The sequence below is a fragment of the Lynx canadensis genome, chromosome A1 (genome assembly GCF_007474595.2).
Source record: "Lynx canadensis isolate LIC74 chromosome A1, mLynCan4.pri.v2, whole genome shotgun sequence".
NCBI lineage: Eukaryota > Metazoa > Chordata > Mammalia > Carnivora > Felidae > Lynx > Lynx canadensis.
This window is the reverse complement of record NC_044303.2, coordinates 212168045-212184377: the sequence shown is the minus strand read 5'-3', so window position 1 is coordinate 212184377 and position 16333 is coordinate 212168045. Positions and strand designations below refer to the sequence as shown.

Sequence of the window (16333 nt, the reverse complement as noted above, 5' to 3'; positions counted from 1 at the left end):
GCCTCCCACCTGCGGGCGGCCCCGCCTTCATCCCGCCGCGGCCCCGCCTCGCACCTGCCGTGGCCCTGCCTCCATCCGGCCGCGGCTCCGCCTCCCTCTCGCGTAGCTTTTCCCGGAACCGAGCCCTCCCCCCGCCCATGCGGAGCCGCGGCCGCCGGCGCCGCCCCCTCCTTGCGCCCGCGTGCCGCAGCCCGCGCCGCCTGTCGCCGCCGCGCGCCTCCGCCGTCCGGCGCCGCTGCCGCCGCCGCCGCCGCGCTCGCTGGCTGGCCCGGTGCGGGCGCCGGACTCCCGCCGCCGAAGAGAATCAGCAGCGCCGTCGCCACCACTTCGGCCCGGGCCCGGGCCTCGGCCCCGCCCCGGGCCCCGGCCCCAGCCCCCTGCCCGGTCGGGCGATGAAGTGTCACTACGAGGCGCTAGGGGTGCGGCGCGACGCCAGCGAAGAGGAGCTCAAGAAGGCCTATCGGAAGCTGGCCCTGAAATGGCACCCGGGTAACTACCCCGCAACCGCCGCAGCCCTCGCAAAAGCCCCTCCACCCTTCCCACCCTTCTCCCCGGAATAACTCCGAGACCCTGGCCAGTCTCGACCTACCGAACCTGTAACTTCCCTCGTCCTGGAGACCGGCCCGGTCTCCGCCAGGTGCCCCTGCGCAGTGCTCCTCTCGCTGGGCGTCCGCTCCGCGCCTCAGTGTTTGCATCCCTCTACCCTAGGCTTTGCTGGAGCCCCCAGCACCTCGTCCCCTCCCAGGCCCCCCCCCCACCCCACCCGACGCTTCCCGCGAGGCCACCTGATGGGAAGGACAACATTGTACCGACTTCACCCGCTCCTCCCACCCCTTCGCCAACACCACCGAAGGAGGAGTCGTGGGTTCTCTGTCTTGGCCCTTGCTTGAGTCCGGGCCGCTCAGCTAGCTGGATTTTAACTTCATTACGGAGTCCCAGCTACCCACGTGTAATTTATGGACCCTTATTGAAATTTAGACAAACTAGTAAAATGTCTTTTAAATAGCTGTGCCTTTTTTTTTTTTCCTCTCCAAGTAAGCTGTTGAAGTACAAACCCTGTACTCCACTTCGGATGTTCTGCAGATTGAGTTTTAATTGGGTGTCTTCCCTAGTGAAGTTTGTATGTGTACTTAGAAGTATGTTTCCTTTGGATGTTTTATTTGGTGGTAGTTCAGGCCTGTGTGACCTTTGTGAAGTAATCTGATCTTACAGACTGGGAAACTAAGGCTGTAGTCGAATGTCAGCTTTTTGAGGTTTATAAGAGGTTTACACATTAGCACTAATCAGTAAGCGCATTTATAGAGTCTCCAGTACATGCAGGTCACCATAGTAAGATTCTGAAGTGCTAAGAGACTTCAAGAGTGTTGCTGGGAAAATATGCCCTACGCCAGGAAAAGGCAACTACAAGTGCAAACCAAACAGCAGAACATACACAATTGGTAGTTGGATTGATAGAACAACTTACAAATGCCCCAGGGATTCAGGGGAGGGAGTTTTCACTGTGTCTTGAGAGGCAGCGAGGCTTCCCGTTGGCACAGAAACCTGGATTTTAGCTGGATCCTAAAGGAATGGAATTGGGAAAAGTGAACTTAACAGTAGAGGGAAGAGGAAGAGCATCATGGTGGACAGAAGATAGCCCAGGGGATGGTTTGACCGAAGGCAGTGTTTCCTGGAGATCTGAAAATATGGGTTGGGAGAAGAGCTGAAAGAAGGGCCTGGGACTCAGAGTCGGAAGGTAATGTCTGTAGGTGATGGAACAAGAAATCAAGGTATGGGTTTGTTACTTAAAATGGTAATGATTACCCGCAGAGGAGCTAAACGTGTATTGCAAAGGAAGAAGTAAGCTAAACGTTTGTTACAGCAGGAAGTCAGTAGCTATATCCAAAATTAGTAAATACAAAAACAGCGTAGAAACATATTCTTAGAGTAATAGAGGTTGTCATCAGAAATTGAATTAGGAATTAGAAAGAAGTTAGGAATTCCTTGACTCTCTGGCTGGGAAAGTGTGAGAAAGGATTAATGCTTGTGACCCAATACATACATTTTGATGACAGTGTTCTGATGTTTTTGAAAAGTAGTTTTAAGATTAGATTGTAAAGCGTCTTGAATGTTAGGCTAAGGACTGTGAAATTTGTTTTTCGATAATGGAGGGTTGAAGCTGATTTTATTAAGATATCTTGAGGAGGTACTGTGATGGGAACTGAGTAGATTAAAGAGAGACAGAAGTCCGTTAGAGTCCACCGTGACAAATAAGGGCCCAAGCCAGGTTGGGGATCAGTGTGAGGGAAGGGCAGGGCTGGGTCGAAGAGATGCTGTAAAGGAAAAATGACCAGATTTGGTGATTAGTTGGAAATCAGTGCAAGGAAGAAGTATGCAAATGTTATTAAAAACATCAGTTAACTATTTTGAAACCAAACCAGTTAGTAACTAAATGTGAATATCTTCTCTGAATGCCACCATAAGTCATAGCATCCTAAATATCTCTTGGTTTGAAGATGCTTATACCTTTAAAGGATACATACTCTTCCAGGAGATACATGATTCTGATATACTTTGCTGTGCTGGCTTGTTAATTTGTTCAGTTCGTCACTCGGCAAATGTTTAATTTCATTCTATGAGCAAGGTCCCATGTTAGATGTTTCTGAGGTTGACGTATGCACTTTTCTTCAAAGAATGATTTGTACCTCAAGGTGAAAGGCTGCTCATTTTTCACTGTTAAAGGTAATTTCTTCTGGGTTTTTTTTTTTTTTTTTTAATTGAGCAACTGAAAATAATTCTCAGGGTGAACAGTACTGCCTAGTGAAGGGAAGGCTTTTATCAGATGACTGCCCTGAGCACTTTACTGTGTAAATGAGGCAGAAATGGTCCCTGCCTTCTGCTGGCACGTATAGTCTTCAGGGAGTCACAGGAAAACAGGCAATTTCAGTCTGGTGAGATAAGAGCCATATGAGAGCAAATAGAAGATGCTTATCAGCACACATACATGACCTGGACTAAGTTTGTTATGGGTGGGATAGATGTTCATCTCTGAAGAAGGGACTTTAAGGTGAGACCTAACACCAGAAAGCAGGGAATACAGGTGGAGGGAGGCAAGACAAAGCATGGCAGAGTGCAGGAAGGCAAAAGACATAAGCATGGCCAGGTGGCCAGCAGCCAGGTCTTGGAGGTTGGGGTAAACTGGATTAGGCAGATTGGATTCTCCCCACAGGGCATTGGGAAGCCAGTGAAGAGTTGGAAGCAGGGGTTTTTGTTTTTCGAGCATCTCTCTGGCTGTTATGGAGAGAGTACATTGGAGCAGGCAAGACTGGAGGTAGGGAGACCAGGTCAAAGTACATTGAAGACCCATGGTGATGATGGGACCTGGGGATGGAACTCGAGCCAAGAGCCAGAATTCTCAGTGAGTTAAGTGGGGGAGGGGTTGAGAGCTGCTTGGACGGTGAGAAGGGGAAGAAGGTGGGTGGTGGCCAATGAATAGTCTGGAAGGAATGCTAGTTTGCCCTCGGGGATGAGTAAAGGACCAGAGGCCGGGAACCAGGAGGATGGGGCTCCAGCACCAGCCCTGCCCTGTGAGGGCTGCAGGTGAAGGGGCCTGAGAGGGAAGCCTGCGGGGAAGTGGTGTTTTAAGGGAGCCTGGCCTCCGTCAAGGCAGGACGTAAAAGGCTCAATCCATGAAATCTTCTGGAAGGCACTGTAAAAATGTTTAGGAGGGAATAGAAGAGAGTGTCAGGGGATCAGGAGAAAAGCACAAATAGTGTGAGAATGTCTTTTACACTTTTTCAGCTGGATTTGCAATGCCTGTGGCCTTTGCATGTGGCTAGTAATAAATGTGGGCTTTCTGTTTCTTTATTATTGCTTTTTAACTTACTGCATTTTTTATTTTAGATCCCAGTTTAACATGGTCAACCCTTTCAGGTATATTTAAGTGAAATAAAAAGCCATATGACAGACTGAAAAAAATATTTAAGAAAGATGCTTCAGTAAGGGGTTAGATCTTATTTTCAGCTGGTGCATTGACAGACTTCATGTGTTTAAAAGCTTGAGCTTTCTCCACATTTCTTTGGGGGAGGAAGGAAGGGAGTGGGAAGAAACAGGACAACAAAGTACAGTACTGATTAAAAGGTGAAGAAGAACCACCCACCTACCTCCCCCAGTCACCTTTTTTGTTTTATGTGGGAAGGTTTATTTGCTGGCATTTTCTGCCACCCCTCTGTAATTTGGACTGTGCTTTTTTATTTATCTGACAAAAAGTTTATGAATGATTTGATGAAGATGTAGAAATCATGAGCGTTTTTAGCTGGACTCTCCCCTTGAAGGCAGATCAGGACTGTGTTGAGCTGCGTGTGACGGGAGGCTGGCTGCAGTAACTAAACCAAGTAGTTTTGTTTTTCTCACCTAGCAAGGAATCCACCGGTGGCCCAGCTTGGTAGCCCCGGCTGCTTGATGAAACCTTCAAAGACCTGCTCCAGGGTCCTGACCAGAAGGCTTGAGTGCTCGCACCAAGTATAAGCAATTAAGCCTCAAAGATAGTTTGTTGCTCTCTCGCGGAGAGGTGCTGAGACAGGCAGGCTGCCATGGAGCGGTTCTCCTCCACCGGGTCCGTGGACTCTGCTCAGCCGCTCGTAGGTGGGCCCTCACTTGCTGTCCAGGGTGGCAGTTGGGGATCCCAGAGAGCAGAGTGGAGGAGGACAGGAGAGAGCAGGGACGGAGAGTGCCTGCCAGTTGCCTTTCAAGGAAGACTTTTAAAAGCTGTCATAGAACACTTTTACACGTGTTTAACGACAGCTTAGTCATGGTCCTGCCCCAGCTTCAAAGGAGACTGAGAAATGGAGTTTTTATTACAGGACCAGATGCCCACCACAAAATCAGGGTTCACTTGTTACTGGGAGAAGGGGATGAACTAGCAGTCTCTGCCTCAATCCTCAGCATCACCTGTAGGCCTTATATCCTGGCTTTGGGCTGCGTTAGGGGCAAAAAGTGAATGCCACCAAAGCCCATTCGTTTCATGGGGAAAATAAAACCTTTCCTGGGAAGTTTCAATTGGTAGGCGTGTGTTTATATCTCCTTGGCTAAACCTGGGTCACCTGATATCCCCAACCTCAAGAAATTCTGGGGCGGTGAATTTTTTAACTGGGTACTTTACCACTGTGAACAAAATTAGGGTTTTGTTAGAAAGACGATGAGACTAGATATGGGGTAGACAACTACTAGTATCTTTCGCAGAGTGGTAATCAAAATTTAAAATAATTACAACAGGGCACTGAGTGTCCTGTGTTACCTAAAACCTGATGCAGCAGGGCCACAACAAAACGGAATTTGGTAGTACAGTAAAGCCTTAGCTTGCGAGCATAATTTGTTCTGGAAACATGTTTGTAATCCAAAGCACTCCTATATTAAAGCGAATTTCAGAAACCATTGGTTCAGTTGTGTTCATGTGACCTTTGGCATCATGTACTACTTGTATTGCAAGACATCACTCGTTGGTCAAGTTAAAATGTACTAGAAATGTTTTCTCATCTCGTGGAACACTCGCAGAACAAGTTACTTGCCATCCAAGGTTTTATTGTGTTCATTGGAAATAACAGAAAACCTAGCTGCAGTGGCTTACAAAAAATTAAGAAGGTTCTCTCTCTCTCTCTCTCACTCTCTCACTGCCTCACTGCGAGAAGGCTTGGAGGTAGGTTCCTGCTGGCATTGTTTCAGTGGTTCATGTTTCAGTGGTCTCAAGATGGCTGCTGAAGCACCAAACATCATGTCCACATGCAAGACAGGAAGAAAGAGGAAGGAAAGAAAATACACTAATAGACTTCTGCTGTCATCTCATTGGTCGGAACTGTGTCATAGGGCCATTCTAGCCGCAAGGGAGGCTGGGAAAGTAAGTACTTTCGCTTATCCAGCCTCCACAGTAGAGGCTGCAAGAGGAAAGGGGAGAGGTGTTGGACGATCTAGCATTTGGTGCCTGCCACAGAATGGATTAAGAGCTTTATCTGAGTGGGTTTTTTTTTTTAAGTTTATTTATTTATTTTGAGAGAGTATGTGAGAGACAGAGAGAGAGAAAGAGAGTATGAGTGAGGGTGAGGCAGAGAGGGAGAGAGAGAATCCCAGCATGGAGCCTGATGCCAGCCTGACTCAGGCTCAGTCTCCTGAACCTTGAGATCATGACCTGAACCAAAATTAAAAGTCAGACGTTTAACCGACTGGGCCACCCAGGCGCCTCTTGAGCTATATCTGAATTTTAAAAAGTCCATTATATAGTTGTTAGTTGGCTTGTCAGTAATATGCAAAAGACTTGAAACTTTGTCAGCTGTAAATTCAGCATGAGGTAATGATGTCACCGAAGGTTAATGCAATGAGCTGTAGTGATTAAAAGTAGTGTGAAGAAAAGGAAGTAATGACTGGCTCCTTGATTATTGGTGCCTGTCTTCAACTGCATTGGAGGTAGGGGATTGTGGTGTGCCCTAAGAAATGGGAATATTTTGTGCAGGGAGAAGGTTGACTATGAGATGACTGTTGACTGTCTTCAGATGGACTACACTGTGGAAAGGGATTTAGACTTGCATCATATTACTTTTCATTTATAGTTAGGCTGCAGGGATGGAGATTTTTTTTTCTTCCAATTTAACAGGGCCGTGATTCTAAAATAATATGGAAAACTTTTTGTGTTAAAGTATCTTTGGGGTGCATGGGTGGCTCAGTTGGTTAAGTGTCTGACTCTTGGTTTGGGCTCAGGTTATGATCTCATAGTTCATGAGTTTGAGCCCCTCGTAGAGCTCTGTGCTGACAGCGTGGAGCCTGCTTGAGAGTCTCTCTCTCTCTGCCCCTTCCCCGCTTGCACCCACATGCTCTCCCTCAAAATAAATAAATAAACATTTTTTAAAAAGTATCTTAACAAGAAGAGCTGTGGCAAATTGGTGCATTTGAGAAAGTATTGTCAGTGATAATTGAGCAGAATACCACCTGAAGGACTGGGCACCAGTGTGATGGTACCTAAAAAGAAGAGGCAGGATGTCCTCGAAGGTCTTATTCTAAGGCTGCAAGATTCTTCGTAGGGAGTATGTTTCTATCACACTTTTCCTCCAGTCTTAGAGGGCAAGTATTGAGTTGTAGCTTATGAAATTTTGGAATGCTTCATAGTAGATTCAAACATTTAACTTCCTGAGCATATCACTTATCTGTTACTACATAACAAATTACCAAAAACTTAGGGCTTAAAACAACAGACACAGCAAACATGTTCATCATGGACTCAGTTTCTGAGGTTCAGAGTGTGGGAATGGCTTAGCTAGTGGTTTTGGCTCAGGGTTTCTCATGAGGTCATATCTTCAGTGGGAAAACCCACTTTCAATCTCACATGGTATTGGCACGCCTCCTTTCCTTGCTGGCTACGGGCCACAGGCCTCCATTCTCCACGTGGGCCACCTGAGTGTCCTCATGCTGTGGCATCCGGCTACTCCCAGAGTGACCCAAGACAGAGCAAGAGTCCAAGATGGAAACTGCAGTCTTTTTTAAACTAATCTCAGAAGTAACTTACCATGCTGTCATCCTTTCTGCTGCCCACTGTTGGTCACACAGACCACCCCTGGTGACCTGTGAGGGGACTACACAGGGTGTGAATGCCGGGAGCTGGGGATCCTTGGGGGCCCTTGGAGGCCGTCTTACAAGCTGGCCACCTCCCTGAGGCAAAGATGTTCCCTGAATTCTGTAGTTAAGGAAGCACAGCTAAGGGAAGAATATTTAGTATATATATTTTAAAGCTTTATGAGGTTTATTTTGATATATGTTGATGAGAAAGAAAAACAGTGTGAAGAGTAAACATAATACTAAGTAAGTTGTCTGTAACTGGTTTGATATATATGTTTTGCTTTTTCTAAAAATGTGTACTAGTCAGGGTTTTCTGCTGGTGGCTATCCAGTTTGAGTACTCAGGGATGCACCACGGCTGAGGGGAAAGCATGAAATTTCCACTCAAGTAGATACTTCTCACAGATTCTGATTATCAACTCTCCCCCAGGTCTCTTGGCCTTTCCCTGGTTGTTTTCCTTTGTTTTGTACACGCCTCATCTGTTTATGACATTTGTGATGAAAGAGGTCCCTTTCAGATACTGTCCTGTACTTGTTTGATGTCTAAATATCTGTGACTTTATTTTAACAGATAAGAATCTGGATAATGCCGCAGAAGCAGCTGAACAATTTAAGTTAATCCAAGCAGCGTACGACGTGTTGAGTGACCCTCAGGAAAGAGCATGGTGAGCGTCACACTGTCCCTCTTATCTTAGTGTGTTTTCTTGGAAGGAGTGATCAGTAGAGGATTTAAAAAATACATCACATATAAACGTGGACGTTAGATGTTTCGGTGTGTTCTGAGGCGTCTCTCAGCTATTCGTTATATAAAATGTAGTATTAAGGTTGAAGGAACCTTAGAGGTGATTCATTTTATGGGTGATGGGACAAAGTTTGGCAATATTAAACGGATTTGACTTTGATACCAGTGACGTAACTTCTCATTGAGGATCTCTTTGGTGTGTGACAAACTTACTGGTGTTGGACAAGCATATTGACTTGTCCTGAAAAAACAAATATGTGTCAATGCAAGAATTGCAAGGCTTCTCTAAGAACTACTTCATATGAAGAAATTGAGTTAAGCTACTACATCTATGATGGATACTTTTACTTACGCTGACCTGATACAAGAATTTCTGTGTTTAAAGTTGAGTTTTCAGATCCTTGATGAACTCTTTGCTACAAAGGAATAGGTTTTAAGCCCCGACGTAACTGTGTAAGAGCCTGCTGTTCCGAAGAGCACCTGGGGGTTCGGTGCTGTTGTGGGAGTCTTCTGTGTGTTAAAAAACGTACAGCGCACGGCTGGCTGTCAGGGAGAAAGGCTGTAAAGAAAAATCGTCACAAATTGTCTTTTATGTAAAAATCAGAGAGAATCTCCTACGTGTTTCTCCTCCCTAAGAATTTGGAGATCTGGCCTTAGAGAATGCTTAAATTCTTTCCTGACTTCCTTGGCTCTGTGCTCTTCTCCTTGTCCTAAGGACTCTCTTGTCCTTTCTTCTGAAGCCCCTGTCTATTAACAGTCTTGCTGCCTGCAGGCCTGGCTGCACTGTGGCTGGGAGCACAGCCCTTCGGTTGCAGGAGGCCTGAGCTTTGCCACTTATTGGGTTTGTGATGATGGACAGCAAGTTATTAAATATCGCTGAGCTTCAATTTCTTCTTCTATCTTTAGGGGTAAGAACTAACGTTACAGAGTTATCATAAAGAGTGATTGTGTGTGTGTGAAGCTCCTAGACTGTTTACATAACCCTACAAAGAGTCTTGTTCTGGTCGATGTTGGTGGTAGATCTGATCACGAATGTATAAGGAGTCTATAGAGCAGGTTATGTCCAGTGCTGACTTTAGTAAAATGCAGCTGCTTTTCTGGGAGTGTCCTGGGAATTCCCTGGCTTGTTAAATTCCATCGTTTGGATGGACTAGTACTGTGTAATGCCTGAGGCATATTAGAAGTTGCAGTCATAGTTTTAATCAGCAGTTTTGTGAAAGATTATTCTTTTCATGTTGATATTTAAAAAAATTTTTTTCAGTTGTGGACTGGACATAATAAAATGTATAATAATAATAATATTTGGCCTACTTCAGAGTAAGGAGTCCTTCTGAATTCTTACTCAGCACTCACTGATGATGCTAATTTGTTTTGTTTGTTTAGGTATGATAATCATAGAGAGGCTCTACTGAAAGGTGGGCTTGATGGAGAATATCAAGATGACAGCTTAGATTTGCTTCACTATTTCACTGTTACCTGTTACTCTGGTTATGGAGATGATGAAAAGGTAAAATAAGTGAACTCACTCTTAATTTTGTATCAAGCGCAAGACTTTCAAACATAAAGAGAATTCCCTTTGTCTTTTTGAAGCGTATTTATTTTGAGAGAGACATGTGCATGAGTGGGGGAGGGGCAGAGAGAGTGGGAGACAGAATCCCAAGCAGGCTCCACACTGTCAGCTCAGAGTCCTGCGTGGGGCTCAGACCCATGAACTACGAGATTCATGACCTGAGCCGAGACCAAGAGTCGGACACTTAACTGACTGAGCCACCCATGCGTCCCACAAAGAGAATTCTTAAAATTATAACAGGTGAAGCAGTGTTCATTTTGGAAACTGAAAACACATTGGCTTCATATTTAAACTGTCAGCATATGAAAACCTCCAGTTGAAACCTAAATGTTCTTGCGGTGACAGAGCTCGGGTCTGTAATTTCCTTAACATTAAAGGTTTTCGTGTTACATTTAATTTTTTTTAAATTTTTTTTTTAATGTTTATTTATTTTTGAGACAGAGACAGAACATGAACGGGGGAGGGTCAGAGAGAGAGGGAGACACAGAATCTGAAGCAGGCTCCAGGCTCTGAGCTGTCAGCACAGAGCCCGACCCGGGGCTTGAACTCACAGACCATGAGATCATGACCTGAGCCGAAGGCAGACGCCCAACCGACCGAGCCATCCAGGGGCCCTTTCATGTTACATTTTAAAATCTTATTCTGTGATCAGACAGAAAAGTGTTAAGAATTTGTGTTTCTGCTACTGTTTTTTAGGGCTTTTACACAGTGTATCGTAACGTTTTTGAAATGATTGCGAAGGAAGAACGAGAATCCGTGTTAGAAGAGGATATGGAGGATTTCCCAACTTTTGGAGACTCTCAGAGTGACTATGACACGGTAAAAGAAGATTGCATTGCCATTTTATAATTAGCATTTTATTAGTGTCTCCCCCCCCCCCCATTTAAAAAGACGGGTTCCTAGTTCTGGGTCCTGTGCTGTAACTTTCTTCCTCTCTCCTTCTAGAGGGGCTTTCAGCTCCCTCACAGCCTCCGTTTTTACTTTTCCCTGTTTATTGAGCGTGGTCCCATCCCATTAATTGCCTCCTTCAGTTTGTTCTGGAGAGGGATTTATTCTGTAAAGCCTTAAAAGGATTGTTTTCTCCATGGATTAGTAGTGATGTTATGTATATGAAAAAGATGTTTAGTGTCACTGATTTTTGCTGCCTCACTGAAGGAAAAAATCTTACACCACGGCATTTGACTTGTTTTCTTTGTCTCTAGGTAGTCCATCCTTTCTACGCTTACTGGCAGAGTTTCTGCACTCAAAAGAACTTTGCTTGGAAGGAAGAATATGATACACGACAAGCTTCAAACCGCTGGGAGAAGCGAGCCATGGAAAAAGAAAACAAAAAGATCCGCGACAAAGCAAGGAAGGAGAAGAACGAGCTTGTGCGCCAGCTGGTAGCTTTCATCCGGAAGAGAGATAAAAGAGTGCAGGCGCATCGGAAACTCGTGGAGGAACAGAACGCGGAGAAGGCGCGGAAGGCCGAGGAGATGAGGCGGCAGCAGAAGCTAAAGCAGGCCAAGTACGGGATGCGGGATGCGTGGCGGGGCCCTTTCCAGGCAGAGGTGTGGGGCCAGACCTGATGGGTGCTTTCCAGGGGGAGAGGGGGCCAGATCGTCATCCTGGCTTTGTCTTGTTTTTTTAAATCCTGGTGTTGACAGTTTTTCATCTACCATGAAAATGTATTTCTTTTGAATCCCTTTATTCTTCAGATCCTTTGCAGACACTTGTGAGATGTAATGATAATGACTCTTAATTTGAATTCTTGCTCCGTGCAAGGCCCTGTTCTAAGCTCTTTTCTCACAGCAGATCTGCAAAGTAGGTTCTGGTTTTGAGCCTTGTTCCTTTGAGGGAGTGAGGCAGAGAGGTCCAGGATCCCATAGCCGGGAAGTCACACAGGCAGGAATTGGGCCCGAGAAGTCTGTGCAGGGCCCTGGCTTTGCACCCCACTGCGATGCTGTGTCTGTCGGTGTACTCCAGATATGTAGTTCATTCTTGTGCCTGTAAAGTTTGTGAGTTAGCGCGAGAGCATCGGGTCCAGAGCATTCTTCTAAAAATTACTCACTTCTCCAATTCTACCCACCCCACCCTTCATCTTTGGAAAATTAGCACTTTACTTGACACTTAGAATTTCAAAGTACCTCAAGACTTTTAATAACTTGCTGAGAGTTCTAGGTTTCAAAGCCCATCATCTAATAAGCAGTTTGAATCACATAAGCACATAACAGAACAGATCAGTGACTTTGCCCCCGCTGGAACTAAGCCCAGGTTTTAAAAGTGTGGAAGTGCTGACGGCTTGGGAGGAAGGAGCTCTCTGGGGGATGGATTGTCAGCCCAAAGAGCAAGTAGAACCGTGTGCAGACCTGCTTCTGAGTGAGAGACTATGCTGTGTGTCTAGACTGGCTGGCCAGTACAAGGAACAGAGCTGGATGACCACGGCCGACCTGGAGAGGGAGCTCAAGGAGATGGAGGCGCGCTACGAGAAGGAGTTTGGAGACGGCTCAGCCGAAGATGAAATGGAGGGGCCTGAGCTCAGAGACGGGCACGATGGTAACTTCATTCGTTAAGAAACTTTAGAAAGTAAATGTTTTTATGCGCGGATGAAAGGAGAACAGATGCAAACCTGGAGACCTCGGAGTTCCAGTCAGCTGTGGCTGGTGTTTTCATGCCCGTCTGCTTTTTAAGCAGAGCTGGAAATCCTGACTTTTATGTGACGTCTTCCAGTTTTTAAAGGTGGCAGATAATTCAGATGAAAAACAGTCCAGTATAGGCCAAGCAAAGGTAGTCCACTGAAGTAGTCCGATCCCTATAATTTGATTAGTAAACTCTTTTCTGGCCGTGTTTTGAACAGTTTGTGCTTCTGACTGCATACATGATCTGCCAAGTGGGCACAGTGACAGGTGTGACTGCTGGTTACTTAAAAACTGCAGGGAAGCTCGCAGTAGGTCAAGTTTTAACATCACCTCTTCCCAGAAAAACTAATGTTGTACAGGAGCCTCTGTGAGCTATATAAATTCTTCCTCTCATTTCTCACTTTGTTGAGGGTCTCCCCCTGGTGTGCTGTAGTGTGTCATTTCGGTGCCTCTCTCGTTACAGCACAAGGGACGTGACTGCCGTGAAAGGCAAGGTTAGGCCTTGAGAGTACCTGACCTTCCGCATGGTCTCTAGCTGCTCCACGAGAAATAACGTGGAATGATCTACACACAGCTTAGTCAGTTTCACCTTACCTACACGTGGGTAGCCCAAATGATAAAATGGTGGATTTTTATTTACTCAAAATGAGCAGGAAGTGAAATGTTTTATTAATGACTTAGAAGTAGTATGTGTGAAAGTCTCTTGAAAATTGTAAAGCAGTCTATAAACGTGAGGTGGCATGATTAGGTAGAATTTTATAATTTTTGAAGTGCTTTTATATTACAAGAGTGTGCTTGATCCTCACACAATACCCTTTAAATGTACGTTTTGCTCATAAAATGATAGCAGTTTTACTGAAGCGGAAACTAAGACTGAGAAGCTAGGACATAGGCCTGAGAACATATGGCCATTTATAGATCCAGATTTTGACTTCAAATCCAACAATCTTTATTAAATATTTGATTAATCAAAGGTTATTTCATTTACACGATATATTGACAGGGTACAGGGAATTGGACAATGATACTATTTGCTAAATGTTAATATTAGGATGTGTTTTGATCATTTATGATTTCAGTGAGAATGTCCTTCAAAATCATATTCACATCACCTATATATAAAGAATCAAAATGTAGACTATAGAAGAGTACCTTGGGATCTTTATTGGTCTCATTGCATGATCTCATTTATTGATCTCAGTAGCAGTCAAGTTACTTGTTTTATTCCTTATAAAGATAGATTATGGGATTTTTCAAAGACTTTGAATTCAGTGTTATAGTTGCTTAGATTTTGCGAACTGTATTGGTAGTAATTATTTATTGTAATAAAGCCCTAAGCTTATGAAAAAACAGAGTGTAAGGACGTGCTAAAGTTTACATGTAATATGCTATTTTATGACCAGCCTGTCAAATAACGATGGAGTGTTATAAGCTTAAGTTTATTGAAGCAGTTAAGAGTAGGTTACAGTTATAAATGTGTTTGCATCAAATCTTGCTCAAGAAGTAAACTAAAAAACCTTTGTTGAAAAAACTTCTTTGTGGTAAAACCATGAAAGCGGCATTTGGTTTTCTGAACTTAGCTCATACTGAGAACTTTGAGAAGATTTTGAGTCTTTTCAGTGTATTTGTGAGAAGAACTTGAAAGATAAAATGGTTTATTTGGAAGCCTTCCCTTATAATTCAGGGCTGCTTTTAAAAGGTAATCAAGTCCTAGGCACCTGGGTGGCTCAGTAGTTAAGCATCTGACTTCGACTCACGTCATGATCTCACGGTTGGTGAATTCGAGCTCTGTTTTGGGTGAGCTTGTGCCCGGCTTTGGGTTAAAAAAAAAATAACATGAGCCCCAGGTGAGCTCTGCTTCTTTCTCTTTCCCTCCCTCCCTCCCATTCTCTCTCTCTCTCTCCCCCCCTCCCTCCCTCCCTCCCTCCCTCTCCCTCTCTCTCTCTCCCCCCTCCTCTTCTTTACCCCTCCTCTGCCTTTTGTGGGATTCTCTCTACTCTCTCTTGCACCCTCTAGATAGATAGATAGATAGATAGATAGATAGATAGATAGATAGATAGTAATCATATGCTAGTAACATTGTTTTGTCTCCGGAAATGCAGTTTCTAATTTGTGTGTGATGTTAGATGGTTACTAAAGAGATGTTTTAGATCTGTGTTCTACTCAGCCAGGATTCTTACTGCCGGCTTCCCTCTTGTAGGTAGAGACAGTGATGAGGTCGAGGATGCTGAGCTGTACGATGACCTTTACTGCCCAGCGTGTGACAAATCTTTCAAGACGGAAAAGGCGTACGTTTAATATCTTTAAACTCCCCTTTTCTTCTGAGGGTGAAGTGTAACTCTGAAAGTCCTAAAGAGAAAGTGCTTGTGGCAGTTGGACACCAGCCCTCCCATGTCTTCTTGGGGGGTTTCTGTCTAACAGAGGAGGAAGAAGGATCTGTACCAGCAGTTAAGCATGTTGTACTGATTCTCATTCACGCCAGTATTCCTGTGTAATAGCTGCTTTTTAAAACATGGATGCGTCTCCAGAAAGAAATGTTGCTTGTTGTGACAAAGAAGGCATAGTCACACGGACAACCAGAAGCCAATCTAGACCAAAGCTAATCTCTGCTGTTGCAGGCAGACTCCCTTCCCGCCCTCACGCTCCTGTGCGGGCCATTGCTGCCAACGTAGGAACGTGTCCTGCCTAGACCATATCTGCTGAAGCGGAAGGACTCTGCCTTTGGGGAACAGCGAGGAAAAGAGAAATGTTTGAAAGGATTCTATTATAAAGGGCGGGGGGGACCAGGGCAGAAAATGAAAGTAGAGGCAGCAAGGGACAAAGAAACAAAACACACGCAGTGAAGGAGAAAGGAGACGAAAGGATGGCAGTGGTGGTGTGGGGTCATCAAGGGTGTTGGTGTGTAACCCCAAGGGAAGGGAGAAATGGTAGAGTGGCGAGAGAAGTGGCAAGGGCAGGAGAGTTAGAAACAAGCAAGAAAACAAAAGCAGCAGTGAGGAGATTTGGAAAATTATTTTTGTAAACAGATTTTTTAAAATAATTTTTTTAAGTTTATTTTGAGAGTGAGAGCGAGCACATGGAAGGGGCAGAGAGAGGGGGAGAGAGAGAATCCCAAGCAGGCTGGGTGCTGTCAGCACAGAGCCCGACGTGAGGCTCGAATTCACAAACCGTGAGATGATGACCTGAGCCAAAATCAAGAATCGAACGCATAACTGACTGAGCCACCCTAAAAAGTTATTTTTCACTCGAAAATAATGTCAAACTTACAGGCAAGTCGCAAGAATAGATATTGAGCACCCAATTCACCTGTTGCTAACATTTTGCCCCATTTGCTTTAACGATTCTCTCCCTCCCTCCCTCCCTTTCTCCCTTTCTCTCCCCCCTCCCCCACTCTACACACACAGGTTTTGCCTGACTAATTTGAGAGCAGGTTACATCCATAATGCTCTTTTACCTTTCAGTACTTCAGTACATGTTCCTTAAGAATAAGTATATTCTGTTACGTGGTCACAGTACATCTGTCAACTTCAGGAAGTTTGTAACATTGATACTGCTTCCCTTTCCTTTACTGGCCTGTACTCCACTTTCAGCAGTAGATCTGTGTTAGTGTCCTGTACAGTTTCTTTTCTACTTCAGCACAGAATCCAGTTTAGGATCATGTGTTGCATTTATTTAGGTAGTCTTGTTTAATCTGGGCCAGTTCCCTTGTCTATGCCATTGTTACTGCAGTATACTGGCCCTTTAAAATATTTTTTTATTAGAGTATTTATCGTTTTGAGTTTGTCTGTCTCCTCATGATTAGTTTCAAGTTGTGTATCTCCAGCTG

General features: G+C 44.7%; 1 protein-coding gene across 2 annotated transcripts in view; it reads left to right on the top strand.

Annotated features, from left to right (window-relative positions):
* The first annotated feature begins 278 nt into the window (after window positions 1-278).
* Window positions 279-16333, top strand: part of DNAJC21 (DnaJ heat shock protein family (Hsp40) member C21) — a 32810-nt gene continuing 16755 nt past the window's right edge. For both annotated transcript variants that reach the window (XR_003972229.1, XM_030331515.1), the window contains exons 1-7: window positions 279-489; window positions 8149-8242; window positions 9703-9826; window positions 10586-10708; window positions 11092-11396; window positions 12273-12424; window positions 14708-14795. Coding sequence is in view for 1 of the 2 variants with exons in the window: in XM_030331515.1 (XP_030187375.1) it covers window positions 393-489; window positions 8149-8242; window positions 9703-9826; window positions 10586-10708; window positions 11092-11396; window positions 12273-12424; window positions 14708-14795 (983 nt within the window). In the remaining variant the exon portion in view is untranslated. The remainder of the gene's footprint in view (window positions 490-8148; window positions 8243-9702; window positions 9827-10585; window positions 10709-11091; window positions 11397-12272; window positions 12425-14707; window positions 14796-16333) is intronic.